The 22,846-nt window shown below is 46.5% G+C and overlaps 1 protein-coding gene across 1 annotated transcript in view; it reads left to right on the top strand.

The window, feature by feature from the left end:
• The window catches only part of LOC140727238 (unconventional myosin-X-like), a 111,172-nt gene that overhangs the window by 4,523 nt on the left and 83,803 nt on the right, over positions 1-22,846 (top strand). The window contains exon 2 of the mRNA XM_073044502.1: positions 21,211-21,309. Within this exon, the coding sequence (XP_072900603.1) occupies positions 21,211-21,309 (99 nt within the window). The remainder of the gene's footprint in view (positions 1-21,210; positions 21,310-22,846) is intronic.

Raw genomic sequence — 22,846 nt, 5'->3', positions numbered from 1 at the left:
CCTTTGCAACTGGATCACTGACATCCTGATCGACAACCACAATCAGTAAGGACTTGCAGCAACAACTCTGACACGATTATTCTGATCACTGGCTCTCCACGGGGCTGCGTCCTCAGCTTCCTGGACACTCATGACTGTGTGCCCATACTCCGCTCTAATTCGATCTCCAGATTTGCCGATGACACCGCCATAGTGGATCACATCTCAAATAACAATGAGTCAGAGTACAGGAAGGAGACTGAGAGCCTGGTGGCACGGTGCCATGACAACGATCATTCCCTCCATGCCAACAGAAGAGCTGGTCATTTGTTTCAGAAAGTGGGGCAGTGCACACGTTTCTGTCTGTATCAAAGGTGTTGAGATTGAGGGGGTTGAGAACTTTAAGTTTCTAGGAGTGAACATCACCTGTCCTGGTCCAAACACGTCAATGTCATGGCCAAGAAACCTCACCAATGTCTATCCTCCTCAGGAGGATAAAGCAACTCGGCTTATCCCATCAGCTTGTCATAGAAAGCATTCTGTCTGAATAATATTAAATTATAAAAGGGATAGATAAAGATAGAGGCAGGAAAGTTGTTTCCACTGGTAGGTGAGACTAGAACTAGGGGGCATAGCCTGAAGGCTTGGGGGTGGGGGGGGGGTTGGTTAGATTTAGGACGGAGGTGAGGAGGAACTGCTTTTCCCAAAGAGTGGTGAATCTGTGGAATGTTCTGCCCAATGAAGCAGCAGAGGCCACCTCAGTAAGTATGTTTAAGATGAGGTTGAATAGATTCTTTGCATAGTACATGAACTAAGGCAAGTGGGTGGAGATGAGTCCATGGTCAGATCAGCCAGGATCTTATTGAATGGTGGAGCAGGCTCGACAGGCCAGATGGCCTACTCCTATTCCTCATGCTCTTATACAATCAACTTAGTATGGCAACTGCTCTACACGTGACTGCAAGAAACTGCAGAGAGATGTGGACATTGCTCTGCACATCATAGGAACTCTCTATGCACTCTGCTGACATTTCTGACTGCCTCAGTAAAGCAGCCAGCATAATCAAAGTCCCCACCCATCCTCGGCTGTCTCTCTCTCCCCCCCCCCCCACCCCCCTCCATCAGGCAGAACATACAAAAGCCTGGAAGCACGTACCATCGGTTCAAGGACAGCTTCTGTCCCGATGTTACCAGACACTTGAATGGACCTCTTTTTCAAAAGGATGGTCTCACAATCTATCTTGTTTGGACCTTGCAATTTGTCATTACCTGCGCTGCACTCTATAGCGTTTATAGTTAATATGCATTGTTATTGTTTGACCTTGCTCTACATCAATGCGTGGATGGTATACGAGGCAAGCTTTGTTACTGGTGTGTGACAATAATAAATCATAACACCATAGGACATAGGAGCACAATAAGGTTTCGGAAACTGGAATCAGACTGGGCCCTTATAGAATGTAAGGAAAGTAGGAAAGTGCTGAAGCAGGTGATTAGCAAGGCCACAGGGGACCATGAAATATCCTTGGTGAACAAGGGCAAGGAGAATCCCAAGGCATTTTATTAAGAAAAAGAGAATAACTAAGAAGAGGGTAGGTCAAGCATAAAGAAGGGAATTTATGCTTGGAGTCAGAGAAAGTAGTTGAGGTATGAAATGAGTATTTTGTGTTAGTATTTACCAAGGGGATGGGTTTGAAGGATAGTAAAGGCAGGATGGGGCAGGCTAACGAGATGGGACGTTTTGAGATTAAAGAGGAAGTAGTGCTGGGTTTTCTGAAATGCATTAAGATGTACAAGTCCATAGGCCTGATGGCATGTATCTCAGACTATTTAAAGAAGCAAATGAGATTGCTGGAGCTTTGACAAAGATCTTTGTGTCTTTATGAGCAGCAGAAGAAGTCCCAGAAGACCAGAGAGTAGCAAATGTAATGTTTTTGTTTATGATAGGGAGTTGGAATGATCCAGGTAATTATAGGCTAGTGAGCCTCACATCAGTGGTAGGGAATCTTTTGGAGAGGACACTGAGGGATACGATTATGGGCATTTGGAAAGGCATGGCTTGTTTAGGGGCAGTCAGCAGAGCTTTGTGTAGAGGAGTTTGTGCCGTACAACCCTGACTGAATATTTTGAGGAGGTGACAAAGGAGCTTGATGAAGGAAAGGCAGTGAGTGTTATATACATGGACTTTAGTAAAGCAGTTGATTAGGTCCTTTATGGTAGGTTGATTCAGAAGGTAAAAATGCATGAGATCCAGAGTAAATTGCAAGTTTGGATTTGGAACTTGCTAGTTCATGGAAGACAGTGTAGGGGTGGAGGGCTGTGACCGATGGTGCTTGGACCTTGTTTATTTGTATCATAAAGGTATAAATTATTTGAATGAGAATGTAGATGGGTGGAATAGCAGGTTTGTGGATGATGCTGAGATTGGTGGAGTCGTAGACAGCATCAAGGACTACCAAAGGGTATAGTCTGTTTATAGATCAGTTACAGATATGGGCAGAGAAGTGGCAGATGGAGTTTAACCTGGGCAAGAGTGAGACCTTGCATTTTGGGAGGTCAAGTGTAAGGAGAAAGTATACAGTTATTGTAGGCCCATTAATAGCTTCGATGTACTAGGGGTTCTTGGAGTCCAGGTCCATAGTTCACTGAAAGTGGATTAGCAGGCAGATAAGGTGGTAAAGACCATAAGATGTAGGAGCAGAATTAGGTCACTTGACCCATCGTCTACTCCACCATTTCATCATGGCTGATTCAATATCCCTCTCAATTCCATTCTCCTACCTTCTCCTCAGAACCTTTGATGTCCTGACTAATCAAGAACCTATCAATCTCTGCTTTAGATATACCCAATGACTTGGCCTCTGCAGGCATCTGTGGCAATGAATTCCACAGATTCACCACCTTCTGGCCAAAGGACTTCCTCTTCATCTCTTTTCTAAATAGCTAATAGACATCTCTTTATTCTGAGCCAATCCCCTGTCCAACTAAAGAAAGCATTCTCTTCACATGTTCTCTATCTGGGCCTTTCAATATTTGATAGGTTTCAATGAGATCCTTCCTCATTCTTCTAATCTCCAATGAGCACAGGCCCAAAGCCATCAAACAATTTTCATATATTAATCATTTCTTTCCCAGAATCACTCTTGTGAATCTCTTCTGGAATCTCTCCAATGCCAGCACATCTTTTCTTAGATAAGGAGCTCAAAGTTACTCCTAATATGCGGTCAGGTCAATGCCTTATAGATAAAGCCTCAGCATCACATTCTTGCTTTTATATGCTAGTCCACTTGAAGTGAATGCTAACGTCGCATTTGCCTTCCTCACCCCCGACTCAACCTACAAGTTGCCCTTTAGGGATTCCTGCATGCGGACTCCCAAGTCCCTTTGCAGCTCTGATTTTTAAAAATTGTCTCCATATTTAGAAAACAGTCTACACCTTTATTCCTTCTACCAAAGTGCATGACCCTACACTTCCAAGATGGTGCCGGTGTACATCGGCAACTCTCTGCGGTCTGTAGGGATTTGCTGAGTATGCCTACAGTGAAAGAATCTCAGGGTTGTGCATAGTGACATGTATGTATTCATAATATATTTTGGTTTGAATTTCCTTAAACTATATTCCACCTGCCACTTTAAAAAAAAACCCCGTTCTCCCAATCTGTCCAAGTCCTTCTGCAGACTCCCTGCTTCCTCAGCACTACCTGCCCTCCACCTAATCTAAATAAATCTACAAACTTGGCCACAAAGCCATCAATTCTGTCAACCCAATCATTGCCATATAATGTGTATAGAAATGGTCCCAATACTGACCCATGAGGGACACCATTAGTCATCAGCACCCAACCAGAACAGACTCCCTTTATTCCCACTCTTTGTCTCCTGCCAGTCAGCCAATTTTCTATCCATGCTATCCTGTTTATAACCTGGGCTCTTGTTAAGTAACCTCATGTGCAGCTCCTTGTCGAAGACCTTCTGAAAATCCAAGTAAATGATACCCAGTGACTCCTCTTTGTCTATCCTGCCTGTTATTTCCTCAAAGAATTCCAATACATTTGTCAGGCAAGGTATTCCCCTTATGGAAACCATGCTGACTTTGGCCTATTTTATCAGATGCATCCAGGTACCCTGAAAACTCATCCCTAATAACAGACTCCAATACCTTTCCAGCCACTGAAGTCAGGCTAACTGGCCTATAATTTCCTTTTTTCTGTCTCCCTCCCTTCTTAAAGAGTGGAGTGATATTTGCAGTTTTCCAGTCCTCCGGATCAATTCCATAATCTTGTGATTAGTGAAAGATCATTACCAATGCCTCAACAGTCTCTTCAGCCACCTCTTCCAGAACCTGGGTTGCAGTCTGTCTGGTCCAGGTGACTAACCTACCTTCAGATCTTTCAGCTTCCCAAGCATCTTTTCCTTAGTAATAGCAATGACACCTGCTTCTGCCCCTTGACTCTCTTGAATTTCTGGCATAGTACTGATGTCTTCCACAGAGAAGACTGATGCAAAATATTTAAGTTTGTCTGCCATTTCTTTGTCTCCTGTTACTATCTCTCTAGCATCATTTTCCAGTGGTACAATATCTCACCTCTTTTACTCCTCATACAAATGAAAAGACTTTTGGTATCTTCTTTTATATTATTGGATAGCTTACCTTAATATTTCATACTTTCTCTCTTTATGGCAAAGGATGTGTATAGATTGCCAATTTTTATTGGTAGGGGTGTTGAGTAAGAGAGTAAGGAAGTCATGCAGCAGCTATACAAAACTTTAACCTGACTGCACTGGGAGTATTGTGTGCCGTTCTGGTGCCGCGTTAGAGGAAGTGTATGGAGATTGGAGAGAGTGCAAAAGAGGTTCCCCTGGATGCTGCCTGGATTTGAAGGTATGAGTTATAAGGAAGTGTTGGACAAACTTGCTTTGTATTCCTGGACTGCCAGAGGCTGAGGGGAGACATGACAGGTTTTCAAAATTATAAGCAGCGTAGATAGGGTCGCCAATCTTTTCTCTGCTGTTTGAAATTTCTACCCTGAGGGACATGTTTTTAAGGTTTTGCGGAGTGAGTGGGTGGGCGGAGGGGGGTTTAAAATCAATGTGAGGACCAGGTTTTTTCCCCACAGAGATAGATGGGTTACCAGGGGTAGTAGTGGGATCAGACAGTTTGGTGGAGTTTGAGGGTCTACCATGGTTGTTCCCAAGCCTGCCTGCAAAAGTGGTGGGGGGTGGATATGGGGCTGGCAACACCATCCTGTTTATATTTTTTTAAAAACAGAGCTACAGAAATGCTAACAGAAGCTCCAAAGACATCATCCCTGGGACAGGAATGATCTTCACTTGGAAGACCATACGAGGTAGAAATCTCAACCCCACATCTTGGCTACAATTTGGAGGCCTATATATGATTCCTGTGATGGTTTGTTTTATCTTTGTCGTTTCTCAACTCTACCCACAAAGATTCAACATTCTCTGACCTCTTTCTAAAGATGTAATTCAATCTCTTACCAACAGAGCCACACCACTGCCTATGCCTTCCTGCCTGTCCTTTCAATACAAAGTATATTCTTTGATGTTAAACTCCCAATTACGGCCTTCTTCCAGCCACGACTCAGTGATGATCACAACCTCATACCAACCAATCTCTAATTGTGCCACAAGTTTGTTCACCTTATTCTGAATGTTACATACATTTAACTACTGTACCTTCAGTCCTGCAACCTTCGCCCTTTTGAATTTTGCCTCTGTGGTACAATTTAACTCTTTGCTCTGTCTTCATTTGTGCCCAATCATTGGCTTGGTCCTTGTAGTCACGGTGGAAGATCTCTGCAGGTCAACTGATCTGCGACCATGAGGGACCTGTCCTAGATAGGCTGAGTGGACCCGCAGAGAGACAAACCCTTCTGTCACTTTCTCCAAAGCAAAGGAATGACTCCACATGTTGGAATGTAACTGGTCAGATGGGGCCATCTCAAAGTGAAGTGGTGTTTCTGAGGACCCATGAAGTTTAACCAGACACTCCTCCGCAGCGGTTTTCAGAAGTTGTAAGGCGTGTCCTGAATCTGCATGAGTGCAGAGTTGCAAGAAGGTATTCCATGATTCATTTTCTTGTGGCCGAGAGTGAGAAGATTTCCAGTCAGACCAGGACTTGTAGAACAAGTCCCAGAACTGGTTGTGTTCCTGCAGCAGGTAGTTGCAGTGGATCTGAATCCCACACACACAGTGGCGTGAGCCCCACTCAGCAGGAGGTGATCCGAGCATGGCTCTGACAACACGGGGACTGCCAGGACGCAGGAGGTGTGTGCCTGCAAGTTATTCAGGCCCCTGCTCCAGACCTCCAGGTCAAGGTACCTTCACTGGTATTGGTGGAGCTCAGCAGAGAGAATTCTTTCTAAAAAAAAATGCTTGTGGCATGCTGAATGGTCTAGGCTAATAAGATTCAAGATTGCTGAATGTTATTTTCAATACGCAGGTGTGAAGGAGAGCAAAATAAATGTTCCTCTGAAAGTAATGGTTGTTGGAGGTGTGGTTGGCTGGGTTAGTGGGTGGAGGTGTTGATCAGCCGGGCTGCTTGGAGAAAGTGTTTTTGAGTCTGGTGGTCCTGTATAGATGCAGTGTAGCCTCTTCCCTGTTGAGAGTGGGACAGACAGTCCATGAGCAGGGTGAGTATGATCCTTCATGATATTACTGTCCCTTTTTGGCACTTTTCTTGATAGCCCTGACCACCTGTTGTCAAGCCTTCCTGTTTGCTACAGTGCAGTTTCTGTACCATGCAATGATGCAGCTTGTTAGAATGGTCTCTACTGCACATGTGGAGAAGGACGTGAGTATAGATGTTCAAAGTCCAGCTCTCTTCAGCCTCCTCAGAAAGTACAGGCACGGTGAGCTTTTCTGACTGTGTATAATCTGTTCTGGTGCCATGAGAGGTTGTGTGAGATATGTACATCCAGGATGTTGAAACTGCTCGTGGTTTCCACTGCTGTGCCGCCGATGTAAAGAGGGGTATGAGTGATGAAAGTTCCCCTGAAGTCGATAACCATCTCCTTTGTGTGGTTGACACTGAGGAAGAGGCTATTTGCCTTCCCCAGGCATTGTGCTCTTTCACCTCCTCTCTGTAGGTTGGCTCATCGTTATTGGTGATGAGCCCCACCAGTGTTGTGTCATTGTGTCAATAAGGAGCTACCCTGCTAGAACAGAGCAGGTGTGACTTGTGTAGACTGGTCAACCCAGGAGCCAGATTCCCTGGGACAGAGGATATTTCCCATACAGAACTCACAGCATATCTCACTTCCCTGAGAACTGAGTGTGGAGAGATGTCCTGCCAACAATGCTGTTGAATCTGTCTCTGGGTATCTTCAGGTTAAGTCGCCAACAACCTGTAGTGGAAGGGAGCAGGGAGTCTCGCTACCCTTGCCTTATTCATTTTTGTGATCTGGACATCATGAGGGGGTTATGATTCTAACTGAAACATTGAAAGGGCTAGATAGTGGATGTGGAGAGGATGCTTCCTATACTGGGGGTCTAGGACCTGAGGGCACAGCTTCAGAATAGAAGGTCATCCCTTTAGAACAGAGATGAGGAGTACACTATTTAGCCAGAGGATGGTGACAGCTGAGTATGTCAAGTCATTGAGTATATTTAAAGCAGAGCTTGGTGGGTTCTTGATTAGTCAGGGCATCAAAGGCTATGGGGAGAAGGAGGGAGAATGGGCTCGAGAGGGATAATAAATAAATCATGATGGAATGACAGAGCAGACTCAATGGGCCGAATGGTCGAACTCTAATAAAAACACTGGGTCACTACCCTTGCCAATTGCTCTTCAGAAGATGGTTACGAAATACCTCCTTTAAACACCACTGACCTTGTGGAGAAGGTCCCACACTGCTGTTGGGGAAGGATCCCCAGGATTTAGACCCAGTGAACATGAAACAATATTGACAGATGTCCATTTGGATTTTGTGTAAGTTGGAGGGCTCTTGTACTCCTATCAAGTTGCCTCTCATTCCCCTTCGCTCCAGAGAGAAAGACCCTAGTTCACTCAACCTGTTCTCATGATGCGATTCTCTGCTCTTTCCATAGCTGGGTGGGTCTGTTGCTTTACCTGGGGGCCTTGTCCTTTGTCCATTATGGAATGTCAATTCTACCTTCACGCATTCTTGGCAGAACACTGCCTCGGTCTTAGTACATTTCTGTCCTGTGGCAACTTCCTGAACTGCTGATCACAAATCTCTTATGGTGGCACTGTCAGTGACAGAGGCAGGACGGTTGGAGAGGTACATGGATAGGAAAGATTTAGATGAATAAGTGCCAAACACACTAGATTAACAAGGATCAGTTGGGCCAAAGGGGCCTGTTCCCATGATGGATAAATCTATTACTCTATTACTTCAGACGTGGCCTCAGCAAGATCCTGTGCAATTGCAGTAAAATCTCGTACTCCTCATATCGATCCTCTCCTACAAAGCCAGCTCTTGCCCTCCCATTTGCTTGTGGCATGTACACCTTGGCCATCAGTGGCTTGCATATGAACGAACATATCAGACCCGGCTGAGCCTGATAGGCCTCGACAGAGTGGACGTGGAGAGGATGTTTCCAATTGAGTCGAGGGACAGCAGACACAGCCTCAGAATAGAAGAACATCCTTTTAGAACGGAAATGAGGAATTTCTTTAGCCATAGTGTGGTGAATCTGTGGAATTCATTGCCACAGATGACTATGGAGCCAAGTCATTGAGTATACTTAAAGTGGGGGTTGACAGGTTCTTGATTAGTCAGGGCATCATAGGTCACGGGGAGAAAGATAATAAATCAGCCAAGATGGAATGGTACAGCAGACTCGATGGGTCGAGTGGCCTAATTCTCCTCCCACGATTTATGGTCTTATTAGCCATGTAGCCTCATGGTGACGCGACACATAACACTGCGTACTTTACTCCCGGGATTTTTACTGCCTGTCTCAGGAACTTCCTATTTCCTTTGTTGTAGCCCGGAGATCAGTAAAGCACATGACACAATCCTTAAAGGACTGGATGGAGCCTTGGAGTAAAAATCCCTGTGAGCAGTGTTACAAATGCCGCTCTGTCTCGCCTCTGCTCCCTGGAGGGGGGAAGGTTTGCTCCTCTTCTGTGTGGCTCTTTCAGCGTCAGGATGGTTCACAGTCAGATGATGTTGGGTGAATTTTGCTGTTTTAAACAAATTTGTCGTTATTCTGTCCTGAATCCCTGGTTCAGGAATGGCAGGGAGTTGTGGTTTCGTACGGCCATTTCCTGTCTCCTGCCTCCCCGGAGACTCGGGTGGTTTGAGATTGTCCATTAACAGCTGTGGAGAGATGGAGTCGCCCCCCCCCCCCTCCCGTTCATTATTGATGAGCCCTCAGCCTCGTCCATCATTCGCAGATAACTAGTGAGTGACTGTCAGGTTAGAGCCCGGGCAGAGCTGACTCTCAGTGCTGGGGGGTGGGGGGAGCTGCAGCCTCCTGCCCCGACTCACTGACTCATCTGGTAGGAATGGGCTGATCGGGACGGGGTGTGGCCGAATGCCAGAGGCTGCTGGCAGGTCGCTCTGGACTGCGACTGGGGGGAGGGAGAGGTGGCTGTGTGTGTGTAGAACACGGGACACTACACAGAACAGACCCTTCGGCCCATGACGTTGTGCCAGCCCTTCAACATACTCTAAAATCAATCCCAAATATCCCTTCATTTTTCTATCATCCGCATGTCTGAGTCTGTCTGTAATGAATCTGCCTGAAGTCTCTATATGTGTGTCTGTATGTCAGTGTGTTCCCCTGTATGCACCAGAGACAGAGGGTAGAGAAAGACAAGGGGTTAGAGGAGAAAGGGGGCAGGGTGAGGCTAGGGAGAGAGAGTGGAGAACGCAGTTTTATAAAGGGGAGGGACGGTGGGACAGCTAGGGGGCTGGTTTGAAGGAGCGTCAGAGAGAGGGGAGAAAGATTAGGGTGGTGGAAATGGAGGACAGGAGTGCCGGCGGGGTGGGGTGGGGGTTCAACAGGACAAAAAAAGAGGGAGTTAGAGAAAAGGGGAATGAGTGATGGGGAGAGATGGGGAGAGATGGAGAGCGGTGTGGGCCATTGACGGACTCTAGGATCGCGGGTTAAAGCCCTCTGCAGAAATAATACCTAAAGTAGATCCTACAAGGGTCATGGGGCATGTGTGAAAGGTCATGGGGTAGAGATCAGAGGTACTGGATGAGGCGTGGTGCTGCCAGGGGTCACAGAGTGTGGCAGAGGGACGATGGTGTCAGAGGTCAGTGGTTTGATTTAAGGGTTGATGGTGTCAGGGCTGACATGGTCAATAGTCACAGGGATTCAGATTTGGTTTTATTTTTCACTTGAACATCTGGAGTGAGCTGCTGGAGGAAGTGGGCGTGGTGGGTACAATTGCGACATTTAAGAATCAATTGGATAGGTGCATGGAGGGGAGGGGGTTTTAGGGCAGTGGGCCAAATGCCCATAATTAGACAGAGCTGGGAGGAAGCTGTCGCTGGCACAGACCAGTTGGGCCAAAGGGCCTGATTCTGGGCTATATCTCTCTACAGACTTTAGGTGAGAGTGGAGGGAATTAAGAGGGGCCTGAGGGTCAATTTCTTCATCTGATGGGTGGTCCAAACTGCCCGAGTAAGCGGTCGTCAGGTATGATAACAACATTCGAAGGACACTTGGACAGGTAAATGGATAGGAAAGACAAAGGGGTTTGGGCCAAACTAGCTTAAATATATCAAGATTCAAGACTGTTTAATGTCATTTCTAGTAAAGGAGAAAAAAATAATTATTGCTCCCAATCCGATGCAGCACATAAAAATCACAATACGTTAAAGAACAAAATAATTAAAACACAATAAATAAAGGATCTAGTGCTTTCTCGGCATTTGTGACAAATAAACTCTGTTTGGGCTTCCAGTTGGGGACAGGTACCGATTATAACTGACGTTTCCATGACAAACTGGTCATCCCTGATGAAGATGGCAGAGTTTGTCATCAACACGTCAGTTAAAGTTGATACAACAACACACACAAAATGCTGGTGGAACACAGTAGGCCAGGCAGCATCTATAGGGAGAAGCGCTGTCGATGTTTCGGGCCGAGACCCTTCGTCAGGACTAACCGAAAGGAAAGATAGTAAGAGATTTGAAAGATTCCATCCCCCTCTTTTCCTTCGCTACATCGACGACTGCATTGGCGCTGCCTCCTGCACGCATGCTGAACTCATTGACTTCATTAACTTTGCCTCCAACTTACACCCTGCCCTCAAATTTACCTGGTCCATTTCCGACACCTCCTCCCCTTTCTTGATCTTTCTGTCTCCATCTCTGGAGACGGCCTATCTACTATAAACCTACAGACTCTCATAGCTACCTGGACTATTCCTCTTCCCACCTTTTTGTCTCTTTTTTGTCTCTTACAAAAATGCTATCCCCTTCTCACAATTCCTCCGTCTCTGCCGCATCTGCTCTCAGGATGAGGCTTTTCATTCCAGGACGAAGGAGATGTCTTCCTTTTTTAAACAAAGGGGCTTCCCTTTGTCCACCATCCACTCTGCTCTCAAACGCATCTCTCCCATTTCCCGCACATCTGCCCTCACCCCATCCACCCGCCACCCCCACTCGGGATAGGGTTCCCCATGTCCTTACCTACCACCCCACCAGCCTCCAGGTCCAACGTATAATTCTCCGTAACTTCCGCCACCTCCAACAGGATCCCATTATCAAACACATTTTTTCCTCCCCCCACTTTCTGCTTTTAGTAGGGATCGCTCCCTACGCGACTCCCTTGTCCACTCGTCCCCCCCCATCCCTTCCCACCGATCTCCCTCCTGGCACTTATCCTTATAAACGGAACAAGTGCTACACCTGCCCTTACACTTCCTCCCTCACCACCATTCAGGGCCCCAGACAGTCCTTCCAGGTGAGGTGACACTTCACCTGTGAGTCGGCTGGTGTGGTATACTGCGTCCGGTGCTCCCGGTGTGGCCTTTTATATATTGGTGAGACCCGACGCAGACTGGGAGACCATTTCGCTGAACACCTACGCTCGGTCCGCCAGAAAAAGCAGGATCTCCCAGTGGCCACACACTTTAATTCCACGTCCCATTCTGATATGTCTATCCATGGCCTCCTCTATTGTCAAAATGAATCCAAACTCAGGTTGGAGGAACAACACCTTATATACCAGCTGGGTAGCCTCCAACCTGATGGCATGAACATTGACTTCTCTAACTTCCGTTAATGCCCCTCCTCCCCTTCTTACCCCATCCTTGACATATTTAGTTGTTTGCCTGTTCTCCATCTCCCTCTGGTGCTCCCCCCCCCCCTTTCTTTCTCCTGAGGCCTCCTGTCCATTTATCTTTTCCCTTCTCCAGCTCTGTATCACTTTCGCCAATCACCTTTCCAGCTCTTAGCTTCACCCCACCCCCTCCGGTCTTCTCCTATCATTTCACATTTCCCCCTCCCCCCACTACTTTCAAATCTCTTACTATCTTTCCTTTCGGTTAGTCCCGACGAAGGGTCTCGGCCCGAAACGTCGACAGCGCTTCTCCCTATAGATGCTGCCTGGCCTGCTGTGTTCCACCAGCATTTTGTGTGTGTTGTTGTTTGAATTTCCAGCATCTGCAGATTTCCTCGTGTTTGCTAGTTAAAGTTGATATCTGTCCCCGGCTGGAAGTGTGAGAAAGGTTTGTTCGACAATAAATATAAATACATAAGATTGCTTGTATACATTGATTGTAGTTCCATAAGGTGACATTAGGCACGGAAGTGCTTGTGTATAAGGCACACTGACAGGAAATGAAGAAGTAGTGGTGGTGCTGGGTGCCTTGGTCAGGATGGATGAGTTGGGCTGAATAGCCTGTTTCTGCAGCTTGTATTGCCAGGTTGTTTGTTTGGGTCCAGTGACTTGTTTCTTTGCCAGGCATCCAGTGTAAGTCTATGTACAACTGGCAGTGAATCAGGCTGCACGTGACATGATTCGTGATGTCAGGTCTCTGAGAGCTGATGAAGTGAGGGAGTAACAGGGGAAGTGACGGCCCTTAATGACCAACATTCTGTTCACTGACTCAGTACTCGGAGTCTGGCTCGTGAACCAGGCACCAGATCCCTATCGACACTCACAGTTACTAATTTTTCCTTGTTTAGAAATACAGCATCCCACCACTCCACTCCCCCCCACCCCCCCCATTAAACCACGGTCAATCATCTTGCATCTGCACTTACTGAATTGTCTGCCTCATTACAGGGTCTGGACCCTCTACAGCTCTGACCTGCTCCGTTACAGGGTCTGCACTCTCCGTGGTGCGTGGTTTATTTAATTAGCAAAGTAATTAAACAGCTAAGTGTTTCACTGCATTTTGTACAAGAGACAATAATAAACAGACACCAAACAGATTGTGAACAGCTGAGACCGGCCCTGATCTCTGTGGCATTCCTCCCACCAGAGCCTTCCTGCCCGAACGTGACACACACTGCTCATTTTGCTTACATCGCAGGCTGTCCCCAGCACATCACAAGGCCATGAGACGTAGGATCAGCATTAGACCATTTGGCCCATCACGTCTGTTCCACCATTCCATTATGGCCGATTTATTATCCCTCTCAACCCCATTCACCTGCCTTCTATCTGTAACCTTTGGCACCTTTGCTAATCAAGAACCTATCAACCTCTGCTTTAAAATATACCCAATGACTTGGTCTCCACAGCTGTCTGTGGCAATGAATTCTACAGATTATCATCCTCTGGCTAAAGAAATTCCTCCACACCTCTGTTCTAAATGGACACCCCTCTATTCTGAGGCTGGGGACTCTGGTCCTAGAGTCCCTCATTGCAGGAAACATCCTCTCCACATCCATGCTCTCTTGACCTTTCAATTTTCTATAGGTTTCAATGAGATTCCCCCTCCTTTTCTAAGCTCCAGTGAATACAGGCCCAGAGCCATCAATACGCTTCATACGTTAACCCTTTCATTCCTGGGATTGTTCTTGTGAACCTCCTCTGGACCCCCTCTAATGCCAATGCATCCTTTCATAGATAAGGGGCCAAAATTGTTCACAAGACTCCAAGTGCAGTCTGACCAGTGCCTTATAAAGCCTCAGCATTACATCCTTGTATTGTAGTCTTCTCAAAGTGAATGCTGGCATTGCGTTTGACCTCCCTACACTGTCTCAACCTGCAATTTAACCTTTAGGGAATCCTGCACAAGGACTCTCGAGTCCCTTTGCACCTCAGATTTCTGAATTTTTCTCCATTTAGAAAATAGTCTACACCTCAGTTCAGTTCAGTCAGTTTATTGTCATTTAGAAACCACAAATCCAATGCAGTTAAAAAATGAGACAACGTTCTCCCAGAATGATATCACAAAAGCACATGACAAAACAGACTACACCAGAAAATCCACATAACGTTTGGCAATCCCCAATCCAGAGTCCGGAGAGGCTGCTGCGTATTAATATCGCGCTACCGTCTTAGCGTGTTCCCCGGAAAGGAGCTCCAAATCCACTAGACAAACAAGACCAAAAACTAAAGCTACAAGACCTGCACAAAACCACATAATTACAACATATAGTTACAACAGTGCAAACAACAGCATAATTGATAAAAAAAACAGACCATGGGCACAGTAAAAATAGTCCAAAGACTGTAAGTTCAAAAGAAACCACCACACAGTTTTCACAAGTCCTCAGGGTCCCGATAGACTTGTCATCCCACGCAAGGGGAAGGGAATACCCCCGCTATGGACTTCCACAGCGCCGTTGGACCCAGCCTCGCAGATGCGTCACACAATGAAAGCTCTGTCGAACCCAGCCTCGCAGGCAGAGCACACAGCGAAAGCGCCCGACCGCAGCGGACTCCGAATACGTCGAACCTCCGAGCCTCCGACCATCCCATTAGTTTATTCCTTCAACCAAAGTGCATGAACATACTCGTCCTGACGCTCTATTCCATCAGCCACTTCTTTGTCCATTCTCCTAATCTAAGTCCTGCTGCAGAATCCCTGTTTCCACAACACTACCTGCTCCTCCACCTATCTTCTTATTGTCTGCAAGCTTGTCCACAAAGCCATTGATATCCAAATCATTGACATACAATATGAAAAGAAACAGTCCAAACACTGACCCTGCAGAATACTACTAGTCACTGGCAGCCAATAAAAATAGGCCCCTTTATTCCCACTCTTTGCCTCCTGCCAGTCAGCCAATCTTCTATCCATGCTAGTATCATTACTGTAATACCCTGGACTCTTGTTAAGCAACCTCATGTGTGGCTCCTTATCAAAGGCCTTCTGAAAATCCAATAAGCAAATTGACTCTCATTTGTCTATCTTGTTTGTTATTTCCTCAAAGAATTCCAACAGATTTGTCGGGCAAGATTTCCCCTTAAGGAAACCGTTCTGACTTCGTTCCATTTGATCATATGGGTCCAACTACTCCAAAACCTCATCCTTAATAATAGGCTCCAACATCTTCCCAACCACTGAAGTTAGGCTCTGGCTTATAATTTCCTGTCTTGCCTCCCTCCCTTCTTAAAGAGTGAAGTGATATGTGACATTTGCCACTTTCCAGTCCTCTGGGAACGTTTTGATGTACGTGTGATAAACAAATCCAAATCTGAAGTTTTTCAACTGTTCACCAACGATGCCAACAGGTATCCCCAAATAAATAATGTGTGCCTTTATTTAACAAGTTTTATGTAAATCCTTATCAAACTCTTTTGAAAATCTTTGTATGCCATTTATTGGACCCTCTTCATGTGTTGCTGCCTCAAAACCATCATTGAGTTTATTAACCGTAAACGCTCAGTAATTCCATGTATTCAGAACACATTTCTAACTGCCCTGTACTCTAGACCAGTACAGCACAATTAACAGGCCCTTCAGCCCACAATCTGTTCTTAATGGTGGACCCCTGCAATTTGACAACTGATGTTGATCCAACATTCATATATAGATACTGGTACTACACCTGAAATAAGAACAAAACGCTAGAAAATTTTGCAACTGATTTTTGGAGGAAATTTGAAATATTCCCTCGAGTCTGGTTTTTGTTTATCTACTGACGACCGTCACCTTGGCCACTCATTCTCACCCTTTCAAATTGCCTTTCTTTCGCTCTCGTTTCTGATCCTGAACCTGAATGCAAAGTTCTTTCATGAGGTGGTCACTCCCCGTTCCCCCTACCCCCGAGGATACCCGAATACTTTGCCCTATTTCAAGGTAGGGTCAAAGATAAATTGTTTCCTCAGTCCTTCCATCACATTTTATCCCAGGAAACTTCTGTCAATATTTGCTCCATCCCACATTTGCCAACTTGCTTTGTCCTGTCTGTGTAAGGATTAAAGCTACCCACGATTTTACTTCAACCTTTGATTATATTTTGGTTAATTCTGTCTGTAGTTGATGCTGCTGTTGTGTGAGGGCTGTAAATCCTCCACCCAGAGTTTGTCCCCTGTTACACCTCAGCCCCACCCATGCGGTTCTATTTTCTGTGCTCCAGGGCTGGGTTCATCCCTTAACACCATCTCCTGTTACCCTTTAATCAGGCAACTACCTTCCTTTTTCATTTAGTCTGTCCAATCCAAACATCAAGGACTCCAGAGCTCTAATTCTCAGTCATGGTCACATGTCACCATATGCTGATAATTGTGCCCATAATCCATTTCTCCCTGGGTCTGTGCTCTTCCATTTTGTTGTCACCTTTGTTCATTCAGGTCAAACCCATTTCATTTCAGAGTTTTATCATGTTTTCTTGCGTTGGCTTTGTTGCTGAGGGGTTATGATGATTAAATGTTCGATCGTCTGACCCATCATGTGTATTAATGATTTCAAGTTGATATTGGTTTATTATTGATACACATACCACGATATAGTGGAAAAACCTGTCTTGCATACTGTTCATACAGATCAAATCATTACTCAGTGCGTTGAAATAGAACAAGGTAAGACAGCAAAAGAGTGCAGAATAAAGTGTTACAGAGAATGGGCAGTGCAGGCAATCAATGAAGTGCAACGTTATAACGAGGTAGCCTGAGGTCAAGGTCTGATTCCGGACTAGGGTAATATTCCCTGCCCCCAGCGTACCCTTGGGTTGTGTCGGTTCTTTACGCAAACAACACTTCACCGTATTGTTTCCATGTATATGTGATAAATAAATGAAACTGAACGTAAATCTGTAAACAGTGGGGAGGAAGTTGTCCTTGAGCCTGCTTCTACATGCCTTCAGGCTTTTGTACCTTCTGCCTCTAACGGGAGAGGTGAAAAGAGAGAACGTTCAGGGTGAGAGGCTGCTTTACTTGAGGCAGTGAGAAGTGTAGAGAGAGTCCACTGAGGGGAGCCTAGTTTAGACCATAAGACAGAAGCAGAATTAGGCCATTCAGTCCATCGAATCTGCTCTGCCATTTCATCATGGCTGATCCCGAATCCCACTCAACCTCATATACCTGCCCTCTCACCATATCCCTTGATGCCCCGACCGACCAGGGTACTATCAACTTCTGCTTTAAGTATACCCACAGACATGGCCTCCATTGCAGACAGTGGCAGAGCATTCCACAGATTCACCACTCTTTGGCTATAAAAATTCCTCCTTACTTCTGTTCTAAAATGTTGCCCTCAATTTTGAGGCTGTGCTCTTTAGACACTGGATACCCCCACCATAAGAAACATCCTCTCCACATCCATCCTATCTAGTCCTTTCAACATTCGGTAGGTTTCAGTGAGAGCCCCATGCATTCTTCTGAATTCCAGTGAGATCAGGCCCAAAGCTGCCGAACACTCCTCTTATGTTAACCCCTTCATTCCCAGTATCATCCTCATGAACCTCCTCTGGACTCTCTCCAATGACAACACATCCTTTCTGAGATAAGGGGCCCAAAACTGTCGACAATACTCCAAGTGCAGCCTGACTAGTGTCTTATAAAGGCTCAGCATTATCTCCTTGTTTTTATATTCTATTCCCCTTGAAATAAATGCCAACATTGCATTTGCCTTCTTTACCGCAGCCTCAACCCTTGAATTAACCGTCTGGGAGTCTAGCACAAGGACTCCTAAGTCCCCCTGCACCTCTGATGTTTGAACCTTCTTCCCATTTAGATAATAGTCCACATTATTGTTCCTTTTACCAAAATGCGTTATCATACATTTCCCAACACTGTATTCCATCTGCCAATATTTTGCCCATTCTTCCAATTTGTCTAAGTCCTGCTGCAATCGCATTGCTTCCTCAGCACTACCTACTCCTCCACCTGTCTTTGTATCATCCACAAACTTTGCCACTAAGCCGTCAATTCCACTATCTAAACCATTGACAAGCAAAGTGAAATTAGCGCTCCCAATACTAACTCCTGTGGAACACCCCTAGTCACTGGCAGCCAACCAGAAAAGGCCCCGTTTATTCCCACTCGTTGCATCCTGCCTGTCAGCCATTCCACTATCTATGCCAGTATCTTACTTGTAATACCATAGGATTATATCTTGTTAAGCAGCCTTACGTGTGGCACCTTATCAAATGCCTTCTGAACATCCAAGTAAATGACATCAACTGCCTCTCCTTTGTCTACCCTGCTTGTTACTTCTCAAAGATCTGTTCGAAAAGATTTTCCTTTACAGAAACCATGCTGACTTTGACTTATTTTCCATGATGAACTGGGCTGTGTCCAGAACTCCGCAGATTCTTGTGGTCGTGTAACGAGCAGTTGCCACGCCAAGCCACTATGAAAGAGAATGTGAAGAAGAGTGCCAAAGGATCTAAATCTACTGGGAAACCAGACCAAAGAAAGGCAGATAGAAATGAAATCTGAGAAAGACAAAGTGGTGCAATTTGGGATGTTAAACCAGACAAGGATAGTGACAGAGAGTGGCAGGGTCCTGGGGAGTGTTGATGAACAGAGACCCAGCAGTACAGGTACACAGTTCCCTGAATTTGACAAGTATAGGCCTACATCAGCCGAGTGTTGGGGCGTCCTATTACAGTTACACATTTGTGGTATTGTGTGTAGTTCTGGTCACACACTATGTGAAAAGTTGCGACTAAGCTAGAGGGGGGTTCGGGGAAGATTCATAGGGATGTTACTGGGACTGGAGGGCTTGAGCTATCAGAGATTAGATGGGCTGTGTCCATTTTCACTGGAGTGAAGGATGCTGAGAGGTGACATAACGGTGTTGCAGTGGTGCTAGAAAGTTTGTGAACCCTGTGGAATTTTCTCTAGTTCTGCATAAATATGACCTAAAATGTGATCAGATCTTCATGTAAGTCCTAAAACTAGATAAAGAGAACCCAATTACATGCATAACACAAAAAAAACATTATACTTGCTCATTTATTTCTTGAGAAAAATGATCCAATATTACGTGTATTTGTTGGAAAAAGTATATGAACCACTGGGGTAATGCCTTCTACAAAAGCCATTCAGAGTCAGTATTCCAATCGATGGACTGATCAACAGTTACCGAAAACGTTTGGTTGACATTATTGCTGTACAAGTCACACCAGTTACTGAAAGCAAAGGTTCACATACTTTTTCCAACAAATACGTGTAATATTTGATCATTTTTCTCAATAAAAAAATCAACAAGTATAATTTTTGTGTCATTTATTTGGGTTCTCTATCTAGCTTTAGGACTTACATGAAGATCTGATCACATTTTAGGTCATACATGCAGAAATAGAGAAAATTCTACAGGGTTCACAAACTTTCTAGCACTACTAAAATTATGAGAGGTTGCTGGTTTGTGGTGAGAGGAAGGTTTAAGGGGACCTGAGGGGTACATTTATCACAGAGTAGTTGATATCTGAGATGAACTGCTAGAGGAGGTTCAAAAGTTCAAAGCACGGTAAATTTATTATCAAAGTATGCATACGTCACCATATACCCTGAGGCTTATTTTCTTGCAGGCATTCACAGTGGAACAAATAAATACAATAGAATCAATGAAAAACTACACACAAAGCAAAGACTGGCAAACAACCAAAAAAAGAATAATAAGTAAACAATGCTGAGAACATGTTGTAGAGTCTTTGAAAGCGAGTCCATAGGTTGTGGAATCAGTTCAGTGTTGAGGTGAGTGAAGTTATCCACACTGGTTCAGGAGTCTGATGGCTGAAGGGTAATAACGGTTCCCGAGCCTGATGATGTGGGACCTAAGCCTCCTGTATCTCCTTCCAATGGCAATGGATAGAAGACAGCAAGGCCTAACTGGCTGGGGTCCTTGATGGAGGCTGCTTTCTTGTGGCAGTGCTCTTTGTAAGTGTGCTCATTGGTGAGGACAGCTTTCCTGTGATGGAATGGGCTGTATCACCACTTTTATAAAACTCTGGTTAGGCCACACTTGCAGTACTGTGTCCAGTTCTGGAAGCCTCACTATAGGAAGGATGTGGAAGCATTGGAAAGGGTACAGAGGAGATTTACCAGGATGCTGCCTGGTTTAGAGAGTATGCATTATGATCAGAGATTAAGGGAGCTAGGCCTTGGAGAGAAGGAGGATGAGAGGAGACATAATAGGGGTATACAAGATATTAAGAGGAATAGACAGAGTGGATAGCCAGTACCTCTTCCCCAGGGCAACACTGCTCAGTACAAGAGGACATGGCCTTAGGGTAAGGGGTGGGAAGTCCAAGGGGGATATTAGAGGAAGGTTTTTCACTCAGAGAGTGGTTGGTGCGTGGAATGCACTGCCTGAGTCAGTGGTGGAGGCAGATACACTAGTGAAGTTTAAGACACTACTATACAGGTATATGGAAGAATTTAAGGTGGGGGGATATATGGTCGGCACAACATTGTGGGCCGAAGGGCCATTACTGTGCAGTACTATTCTATGTTCTATGTTTGTAAGGTTTCCTGTTCTTGGGCATTGGTGTTTCCAATGAGGTGGTAGAGGCGTTTAACAGGCATTTAGTCAAATACTTGAAACAGTGGGGCATAGAGGTGGAATTAAAGCAGGCATGGGATTACTGGAGATGGTGTGGATCAGAAGGCTTGTGTCTGTGCTGTACAAAATGATACTAAGGACAGAGAACAGCACAGCACAGCACAGGCCTTTCAGAAAGTTGGTTTCAGCAGTATATCCATGGGAGTTTGTCAGTGCTCACTGACAAGCTGGACCTCCTCAAGAAGGTAGAGAATGGGGTGTCTTCCCTGTGGTAGCATCTGTGTGCTGGGTCATCGGAGCTGTTAATGGCCAGAATTTGCTTTGTATCCAGGCCATCGATTACGTTAACGACCAGAATTTTGTTTGTATTCCAGGGTTGCCAGGTTTGGCTCCGGGTGACCAATCAGCTGTTGCCCAGCCGGGTTACGAGCGTCTCTGATGGCATTGTGCACTTCACCACAGACTATGGAGAGGTGAGGGAGATTCCCAATTCACTCCACCCCCCTCCGACCGGTCTCCATGGGGTTCCAGATGCAGCAGGAAGCTGGGACAGACGTTTGTGGTTCCCCCTCACTGGGGCCCCACCGCCACCTCCTCTATCAGAGTCCTGACTACGAGCAACAGTGCCACAGGACCTAGGAAGGGTCACACTGTGGTTGGATGGAACTGCGAGAGGGTCATCCTGGAGGGGAGGGGTGGTACCGTGGGAGGGGGTGGTACTGAGGGAGGGTCACACTGTGGAAGGGTGGTACTGAGGGAGGGTCACACTGTGGGAGGGTAACACTGTGGGAGGGGTGGTACCATGGGAGGGTCACACTGTCGGAGGGGTGGTACCGAGGGAGGGTCACACTGTGGGAGGGGTGGTACTGAGGGAGGGTCACTCTGTGGGAGGGGTGGTAGCATGGGAGGGTCACACTGTCGGAGGGGTGGTACTGAGGGAGGGTCACTCTGTGGGAGGGTGGTACTGAGAGAGAGAGTCACTGTGGGAGGGGTGGTACTGAGGGAGGGTAACACTGTGGGAGGGGTGGTACCGATGGAGGGTCACACTGTCGGAGGGGTGGTACCGAGGGAGGGTCACACTGTGGGAGGGGTGGTACTGAGGGAGGGTCACTCTGTGGGAGGGGTGGTAGCATGGGAGGGTCACACTGTTGGAGGGGTGGTACCGAGGGAGGGTCACACTGTGGGAGGGGTGTTACTGAGGGAGGGTCACTCTGTGGGAGGGGGTGGTACCGATGGAGGGTAACACTGTGGGAGGGGTGGTACCGTGGGAGGGTCACACTGTGGGAGGGGTGGTACTGAGGGAGGGTCACTCTGTGGGAGGGTGGGTACTGAGAGAGAGAGTCACTGTGGGAGGGGTGGTACTGAGGGAGGGTAACACTGTGGGAGGGGGTGGTACCGATGGAGGGTCACACTGTGGGAGGGGAGGGTACTGAGGGAGGGTCACACTGTGGGAGGGGTGTTACTGAGGGAGGGTCACACTGTGGGAGGGGTGGTACCGATGGAGGGTCACACTGTGGGAGGGGAGGTACTGAGGAGGGTCACACTGTGGGAGGGGTGTTACTGAGGGAGGGTCACACTGTAGGAGGGGAGGTACTGAGGGAGGGTCACTGTGGGAGGGGTGTTACTGAGGGAGGGTCACACTGTGGGAGGGGGAGGTACCGAGGGAGGGTCACACTGTAGTAGGGGTGGTACTGTGGGAGGGGAGGTACCGAGGGAGGGGTCACATTGTAGTAGGGGTGGTACTGTGGGAGGGGAGGTACCGAGGGAGGGTCACACTGTAGTAGGGGTGGTACTGTGGGAGGGGAGGTACCGAGGGAGGGTCACATGTGAGGTGGATGATACTGAGGGAGTTTTGTATGTACTTTGGGAGCTGTGGCTTTTTGGATGAGATTTTGAACACCATCTAGTTACTGTCCTCTCCCTATCTTTCTCTCCCTCTTCCTCTCTATCCTTCCCCACTCTCCCTCTCCCTCCCTCCCTCACCTTCACTAACGTGCCCTCATTCTTCCT

Source organism: Hemitrygon akajei, chromosome 5 (assembly GCF_048418815.1).
Source record: "Hemitrygon akajei chromosome 5, sHemAka1.3, whole genome shotgun sequence".
Lineage (NCBI taxonomy): Eukaryota > Metazoa > Chordata > Chondrichthyes > Myliobatiformes > Dasyatidae > Hemitrygon > Hemitrygon akajei.
Note: the sequence above shows the minus strand (reverse complement) of the source record. Positions and strands in the feature narration are given on the sequence as shown.